The sequence below is a fragment of the Alosa sapidissima genome, chromosome 12, assembly GCF_018492685.1.
Source record: "Alosa sapidissima isolate fAloSap1 chromosome 12, fAloSap1.pri, whole genome shotgun sequence".
NCBI classification, from domain to species: Eukaryota; Metazoa; Chordata; class Actinopteri; order Clupeiformes; family Clupeidae; genus Alosa; species Alosa sapidissima.
In genome coordinates this window covers 13,198,541-13,206,874 of record NC_055968.1, presented here as the reverse complement: position 1 = coordinate 13,206,874, position 8,334 = coordinate 13,198,541, and the positions used below count along the sequence as shown (strand labels likewise).

The window sequence follows — 8,334 nt, the reverse complement described above, 5'->3', positions numbered from 1 at the left end:
TGGACACAGCCCGTTACTGCACAGGAGCTGCACCGAGCTGTACACATGCCAGGTCTTCAGAGCCACATACCACTCATCAGCAAGGAAATTGGGTTCCTTGAGAAGGGCTCTTGTGGTGTGTGCACAAGCACACACACAAGCACACACACAAGCACACACACACACACACTTGCTGAAGCACAGATACATAAGCACACGCACGCACACACACGCACACGCACGCACAAGCAGATACATAAGCACATGAGTGCGCAACTGCGCATTTGCTGAAGCACAGGTACATAAGCACACACACACACATATATTTGCTCAAGCACAGATACATAAGCGCACACACACACATATATTTGCTCAAGCACAGATACATAAGCGCACACACACACACACACACACACACACACACAAAGAATGATTATCACCACAGAATAAGTACAGCCAACCTCTTCACGGATCATGTGACACATATCCGTGTTTTAATGAAATAATCCTCAGCGCCCCAATGAAACCAGAGCCATGCGTATCGACTCGACAACTAATCTCTGAGAGGTGCCTTGCAGTGCAGGCCTTCCCTCAGGATAGCTGGAAGGTTTGCCACTATAAAAAGCATCCCAGCGGTCCCTCCATCCAGCAATATTAATCAACACTGCTGGAATTAACATGACATCATGCGCTGTCTGAGAGCCATCTCCTTAAATCCACCTCAAGTGCCGTCGTCCCTGAGCTTGTCTCTTAGGCGTAGTGGCCCTCTTCCATAACGCAATCTTAACCCTAATCTCTGTGTTTACATTAGTCACACTACTGTACTTTAAGTGAGCGCTTGGTCATACCACTGTCTTTTAAGTGAGCGCTTGGTCATAAGGAAGCTGCCATGCGCTGCTGAGGTCAGCAGTAGCAGGCTACGCAGTGCAAAATCAGCTCGTTTGGACCGAGGGCAGGAAGAGACATGAAAACACAGCAGTGCTTTTACGTCAGCTTCACATTTTAGGCTTCTGTTAGTCCCAAAAAAACCCATTCAACCAAAAACTGAAATTCCGCCTTTATCACTTATAAGCTCCTACAAAAAGTCATTCACAAAACACTTCCTCAATGCAAGATATTCAACATATGTCAAGCACTGTGTAAATGTCATTTTAGCTACAAAGCCACAACAGCATATCCATCCACTTCATCCATCCACACTTGTAAACAGTGGAACTTACCTCTATAGTAATGACATATCTCTCTGCCAGTAACAACAGCCTCTCGATAATCACCAGTTTGGTTGACCTGGTGGAGCACACAATTAGATGAGTGGAGTCTACAAGTTTAGGTCACGTCAGTCTGAACAATGAAGCGGCATTAGCAAAGTGGAACGCAGCATCCATATCATAATAATTCCACATGGTTGGTTTGTGATGAGTAGTTTCATCTTAATCTTTACTGCTTTGATTGGTCAAAATGCATGACATCTTTAATTGGATATATTAAACTGACATTGGTGAACATAGTGCTGCACTAAAGCTGAGCCAAGTTCAACTCAAATCAATGCTCCGGTCACTACGTCACTACGTCACGCATAAAACGACTGGTGACAACTGTGCTGCAGCCAAACCATAACAAAAAACAGAGATCATTACTGATAATCAGCATGATTTGTGAAGAACTTTGAAAAAAATGTAAATGTGTAAGTATCACACGCACACACAGACTATCTGATTTCAAACCTGGAAGGGGATTGCACAGATGTGGCAACAGTTGGCATGGCGGTGGCTGTCAGCATCTTGGTTGCCCTGGTAACAGCGTGGGTGAGGGTGGGGCCCCCCAGGGCAGAGCTGGCGGCCTGGAAAGCAACGAGCATAAGAGTGTGAGAGCAGTGGAGAAGTGTACACACACACACACAAGAATATAGAACCACTCACCTCCAATCTTTTGTAACAATCTGCAATAAACTTCTTATGCAAAGACACAGAGTCCTGCAGAGGATGAAACACACACACACACACACACACACACACACACACACACACACGTTAACAACAAGTCAACCTCATCTCAGTCCTCCAGAGAGCCCCACTATGCTAGGCAGGGCTCAAGTGCGCCCCTTCCCCGTCTCACCTTCTTCATTTTGGGGTTGAGGTTGATGTAGCTGTAGGTGATGATGAGCTGGATGGCCTCGTTGGCGATCTCCTCGTCGGGAGACTCCATGGCGATGCGCCAAATGAAGTCCATGCCGGCCAAGTCCAGCCGCTCCACGCACTGCCGGGACAGAAACAGCCACCGTTACATTCAATCGCACCACACTCAAAAAGGGATGTCTGACTTAAAATACAACTTAACATCAACAGAGAAATAAAGCAATGAGAAGTGTCTTAAGGAGGTTTAAGAGAGAAGGCCTACCAGCTGGGTTCCCTGCCGTTTCAGTCGATGGTCACAGAGGTTCACATTCTCAAAGAAGGTCTTAAAAAGGTTAAAACCTGCAGAGAACACAGACACACACACAGTTGCATAAGAAAACACACAGATGTTACTATGAGGACACACGTCAATGTGATGCAACAGCTGCACAGGCTAGGGTTCAGTCCAGGCAGTGTGAATACATGGGGAGTAATGATGGTCATCTTAGGCGGGACAAACAGCTACTTGTCTGCTGTGACACACTGACCCAACTGTTGGTGTTTGTTGGCATTTGTTGGGGCAGTGTGCAAGCAGCTTAAGCATAACAGATTGATTGTGCAGAATCTCCGCTGTCTTACCGTTCATAGTAATCTCATAAGGCTCGAGTTTGAGGATCTTCTCTTTGAAAAGCTGCTGCTGGACGTCACTTTCCAGATCGTGCTGGCCCTTGGTGAACCACTCAAAGCACATCTGGACTCAGCGCGCCACACACACACAAACACACACACAGAGTAGATATATGCTTATTAAATGTCTAAGAAATGTATACTTTCTGCTAACTCTAATAATAAAACTAACACAAAAGAGTGACAGAGTGAAGATCTTCTTATGGAATCCTTTAAGAGGAATTAGACCCGGTATTGGTGGTGATCAGTACCTCCCGGTCCATCTCGCATACGTCCATGCCGGACACCAGGCACTCCCACACCTCCTTGGCCCTGTTCCAGACCAGGTAGAGGCTGGCCTCCTGCAGGAAGAAGGCCAGGAACTTCAGATGGGCCTCAAGATACTGCAGAGAAAGAGACAGAGAGAGAGCACGAGAGAGAGAGAGAGAGAGAGAGAGCGAGAGAAAGAGAAAGAGAGAATGGACAGAGGGGGGTTAGATTAGCACTGTAGATGAAGGTCAACGGAGGACTTCACAGTATTTGGGCACAAAGGCTGAAAAACTGGGCAACAGTATCTATTACTGTGTTAATATGTAGCATATATATATATATATATATATATATATATATATATATATATATATATATATATATTGTGTAGTAGTATTACTGTATTAATGCACAACGAATGTACATAAAGAAAAGTACATAATTTGCTAGGCAAAAATGTGTGAAAAACGTGGTATATGCAAATATGTTTGTGCTTGTGTGTGTGATGTTACCTCCTGGTAGGAGTATCTCCCATCTACGAGCGTGGAGCCCGATAGGCCGTTGGTGCCGGACACGGACACAGCCAGGCGATGGCACGACACCAGGCTGCTGGTGATCAGCTTCACGATCTCAAAGTTCTTCTTCAGGTCCTGGATGATGCTCTAAAGCGAGGACAGATGTGTTCAGCTTTGGTCCCAGAGAGCCAAACATGTGTGGTGAGGGGCAGACTTCTGTGTGTGTGTGTGTGTGTGTGTGTGTGTGTGTGTGTGTGTGTGTGTGTGTGTGGTAAAAGGTAAACGGACTGTACAAAGCACTTTTCTACACAACAGAGCACTCAAAATGCTGTACAAGTTCACCAATCACACAGTTCACCAACAACGCAGACTGCCATGCAAGGTACTAACTTGCAAGTCGGTAGCAGTTTGGGGTTCAGTGTCTTGCTCAAGGAGTGTGAAAGGTGTGTGTGTGTGTGTGTAAAGGGATGGCTGTACCTTATCCTGCTTCTGGTAGGTCTGTTTAATGAAGGAGCGGGTGATCTCATGGAGCTGCCGCAGGGCAGGCACCACCCACACGGCCTGAGGGTTGCTCTGCTGGGAGGACTAAACACACACACACACACACACGCACGGACGCACGCACGCACACACACAAACACACGCACACACACAAACACACACACACAGAACTGTGACCTTGGTGAGCTGTAACAATGTCTTATTATACCTTCGGCAATGTTAATAGTTTACTTTGACTGAGCAGGAGCCCTCTGCTCAGGGCCCTGGTGAGGGGCAGTAAACTGGCATCGGTATGGAAGGGAAAACCTGTCACCTCAACCACACACGAGAAAGCCCCCTAATGCAAGGTTGCCAGTTAGCTATTAGAAGAGATCCTTCTTCAGAGAGGGTACTAATTGAGAAATGTACAGCATTTATCATTAGGAAAAGTTAGTCACAAATTTCAAGGTTGCTGCTACCTGACTTTTCTGAGTACATTTTATGATGTTCTTTAGAGATTTTATAGTATGTTATCAGCCATATGTCAGAGAACCTGCCTAGATGAAATATCACCAGCCAGTTGAAAGCCATAAATTAATTTAAATATAAGTTTAGTGTGCTTCTTTACATTTCCAACAACGTGGAAGGAAACCGAATCACCAAAAACGGCAAAATTCCCAATCACAAGTCCCAGGTGTGATCAAACCCCACTATCAGGTGATTTCTGATTGGAGGAGGGATAGGCGGGGCCTGCGGGAGCGACTCTTACTTTGGCCAGTGAGCTGGGTTTCTTCTTGCCCCAGGAGCCAGTAAGAAACGAGACCTGTGTCTCGTTTGAAGACTTTGGTTCGTCCAGCATATGTATCTAAAAACATAAACTACAGTTGCATTCAGTTGCCTCCTTGGGTGATGGAGGTGAAGAGAGGGCTGAAGCACCGAGTCTGGACCTCAAACCAGTTGTGTTGAGGAAGCGAAAGAGCAGAGAGAGAGAGAAAGAGAGAAAGAGAGAGAGAGAGAGAGAGAGAGAGAGAGAGAGAGAGAGAGAGAGAGAAAGAGAAAGAGAGAGACAGACTAAAGCGGGTGCGTGTGAGAGAGACAGAGAGAGCACGAGAGAGAAAAAGAAAGAAAGAAGAAAGAAAGAAAGAAAGAAAGAAAGAAAGAAAGAAAGACAGAAAAAAAGACAGAAAAAAGAGCACTGAGAGTGGTAAAGTAGCGACAGCTTGCAGCACTAGCGTGCACACCTCCACTTCACACCCAGAGGAGAGGATAGTGTTGCTTTAAATGGAAGAGGCTGCTTGCAGGGAGCGAGGGAGGAGGCGCGAGGGAGGAGGTGAGCGAGTGCATCTCCTTATGTTGGGTGCTTTCTCCTCCACAACAGCACTACAAATGTCACCAGGAGCAAAGCACAAGTAAAGACGATTTTATGGATAAGGCAATAATTAAGGAATGAGAAGGAGAGAGAAGGAGAGAGAAGGAGAGAGAAAGAGAGAGATAAGAGGGAGAGAGATGGAGAAAAAGAGGGAGAGAGATAAAGAAAGAGGGAGAGAGAGAAAGGGAGACAGAGAGTAGGGATAAAAATGGAAAGAGAGCGATGGCAAAATGAGTGACTGAAAAAGTGGATGAAAGAGTGAAAGAAAGGAAGTGAGAGAAGAGAAATGAAAAGCAGATTAGAGAGCTAGAGAGAGGTGCTGCATGAGGAACTGTGCTTGTGCAAGTGCTGCTCACTGGCAGGTAGGAGGGTTGACAGAAACAGCCATTTATACGTTTTACGGTGGTTGTTAAACACCAAAACAAACATCTGTTAACACCATCTAACACTCATATTTTATTTATTTAAAATGCATTTACATGAAGAGGGGTTTAAGGAGTTAAAAAAAAAAAAAAAAAAAACTTAAGTCAGCACATAAAAGAAAATGGAGAATAGATCTGCTATTTGGTTCACTGTATGTTAGACTTCTCACCTTCTTGATGTCCTCGATGCACTTGATGATGTAGTTCCTCTTGATGGTCTCCTTGACAGCGTAGGCATCGCTCAGGATGGTCAGGTGCTCCTCCAGGGCCTGCTGCACCAGACTAGTGGGCAGAGTGGGCAGATGGGCCAACTCCCACAGCACCTCAAGCACCTACACACAAGCATGCACGCGCACACACACACACACAAATATTCCCACATGCACACAACCATACAAACGCAAACAAATACACAAGCACATTTAGCGAAGATTAAACGTGAATGCAAATTAAATTGTTATATTCTCATATAATACATACACACATACTATACATATATATGTGTAGAGTAACTTTGGTAGACTCCTTTACTCACCTTGCCAGTCGTGGCCTCGGAGCGAGCCTCTCGACCGATCCTTCCGATCAAACTCAACAGCTTCTGCCGAACACGATCGCTCTCTACCTCCCAGCTCTGTGAATCACACACATGCAGAGTGTGTCTCAGTAATAGTAACAGAAGCAGAGGAAAAGCTGGGCTCAGACAGTGCAGTGGAGCTTGTGCTGTGCGGTCCAGGTGGCTTGGCAGACCTGCCAAGGCCCACATGCCCGGATGGGAGTTCCAAACTGTTAGCACAGCCCTTAATTAAAGCCCAGGGGATTTGGTACAGGGAAGGGGGGGAAACACACACACACACACACACACACACACACACACACACACACACACACACACACACACACACACACACACACACACACACACACACACACACACACACACACAAACACACACAAACACACACACTTCTTACCTTCTGAATGAGAACAAAAAGGTGGCTAAGCTGGTCAAAGTTAAACTTGACAGCAGCTGCAGCGATGATAGTGTGAATGTTTTCAATGACAGTGGAGGACTGGCCAGCCTGGGGGACAGCAAATAGTACAAGTGGAGCTTTAAAAACACTGCAAATGGGAGCTACACACAGATACAAAATATAACCAAACAAGTTTGCAGCCGTTTGAGAATGGAGGAAAAAAAACATCTCTATTCCTTCCTCATTTAAATGGCTATTAAAGAAACTCAAACTGAAACTGGCAACTTCTGACACAGTTAGCCGAGCTTAGTATAATTCGTTGGAAGTGGGTTAGCCTAAAGCTCCCTTTTAGCTATAGGCTAACTGGTATAACCCACTTCTGGTGAATTGTGCTAAGATAAGCTAACAGTGTCAGATTAGGATACTCCACACACATAGAAAAGAAGAAGCCATTCTCTTATCTCTTCTTATCTAACAAAGCTAGCAAATAAGCTAATTTCCCAAAACATTGCCGTGTTTCTTAAAAGTTATTTATTGGTCTTGTAAGGACTGTTTTCAATTGCCAGAAATACGTGTTCGTCCTTGTCTCCTTCAAGCTCAAGGATGTATGACGGGCCAGGGCTAACACAAAATATTAAACAATAATAAATCAGTTTCAGGCTTTGTTTAATATTGTTTGCCAACTGTGGTTAAAATCCTTTACTAACCAATACGCATAAGAAACAAGGGACACCTTTAAAAACATCCTCAAGTGTGGAACTGTTGCATGAGTAAGAGCAATGTTAAGGTGAAGCTGTTATCAGTCACCTATTCCTTGCCAGGGTTTTGCATAAGAAATGTGCATGAGTCATAGAAGAGCCATTTCAGGTCTTATGGGCAGCTCAGGAATGGTGGCCCGGGCTTTCACAGGAGCCCAAGGGTGCGGGTATACTGCCCACCCACTCACCCACCTGTATTCTCCAGATCTTCGACAACTCGTCCAGAGAGAGCTTACTGCCCAGAAGCTCAATGATTCCCTTTATCCGATCACAGTACTGCGCCTGGTCAATATTCCCTGGCATTCCGAGAGAGAGAGAGAGAGAGAGAGAGAGAGAGAGAGAGAGAGAGAGAGAGAGAGAGAGAGAGAGAGAGAGAGAGAGATATATGAGTCACATCCGAATGTAAAAGATGGAGGGTGCATGTTTGTAGCAAGAGAAGTGATCAGAGGATGAGGGCGGTAAAAACAGAAGTCAAAGTCAAATGATTAATAAATTATTGTTTGGACAAAACCAAGCAAATACAACAAAAACAAAAGCGAAAACAGCGAATGAGTAGGAGGAGTGAACACTGACAAGGGCAGTGGATAGAGGTGTGAGAGAGGGAAAATCAGGCAAAACTAACACTAAACAGGGTGACTTAACAACTCACCTTTAACACAGAAAGGGGAAAAAAAGAGAACAAGTGCCATGAAATGAGAGGAGTGGAGAGGAGAGGAGAGGAGAGGAGTGGAGAGGAGAGGAGAGGAGTGGAGAGGAGAGGAGAGGAGTGGAGAGGTGTGGTATGGTGAAG

General features: G+C 45.3%; 1 protein-coding gene across 5 annotated transcripts in view; it reads right to left on the bottom strand.

Annotated features, from left to right (window-relative positions):
* The window catches only part of usp24 (ubiquitin specific peptidase 24), a 54,307-nt gene that overhangs the window by 26,539 nt on the left and 19,434 nt on the right, over positions 1 to 8,334 (bottom strand). For 4 of the 5 annotated variants that reach the window (XR_006021252.1, XM_042058109.1, XM_042058112.1 and 1 more), the window contains 14 exons: positions 7,737 to 7,840; positions 6,787 to 6,894; positions 6,351 to 6,446; positions 5,986 to 6,147; positions 4,794 to 4,889; positions 4,022 to 4,129; positions 3,542 to 3,691; positions 3,032 to 3,163; positions 2,733 to 2,844; positions 2,377 to 2,453; positions 2,095 to 2,235; positions 1,899 to 1,952; positions 1,704 to 1,819; positions 1,200 to 1,266 (listed from right to left, as the gene is read on the bottom strand). Coding sequence is in view for 4 of the 5 variants with exons in the window: in XM_042058109.1 (XP_041914043.1) it covers positions 1,200 to 1,266; positions 1,704 to 1,819; positions 1,899 to 1,952; positions 2,095 to 2,235; positions 2,377 to 2,453; positions 2,733 to 2,844; positions 3,032 to 3,163; positions 3,542 to 3,691; positions 4,022 to 4,129; positions 4,794 to 4,889; positions 5,986 to 6,147; positions 6,351 to 6,446; positions 6,787 to 6,894; positions 7,737 to 7,840 (1,523 nt within the window). In the remaining variant the exon portion in view is untranslated. The remainder of the gene's footprint in view (positions 1 to 1,199; positions 1,267 to 1,703; positions 1,820 to 1,898; positions 1,953 to 2,094; positions 2,236 to 2,376; positions 2,454 to 2,732; positions 2,845 to 3,031; positions 3,164 to 3,541; positions 3,692 to 4,021; positions 4,130 to 4,793; positions 4,890 to 5,985; positions 6,148 to 6,350; positions 6,447 to 6,786; positions 6,895 to 7,736; positions 7,841 to 8,334) is intronic. The other variant, XM_042058110.1, reaches the window with a different exon arrangement.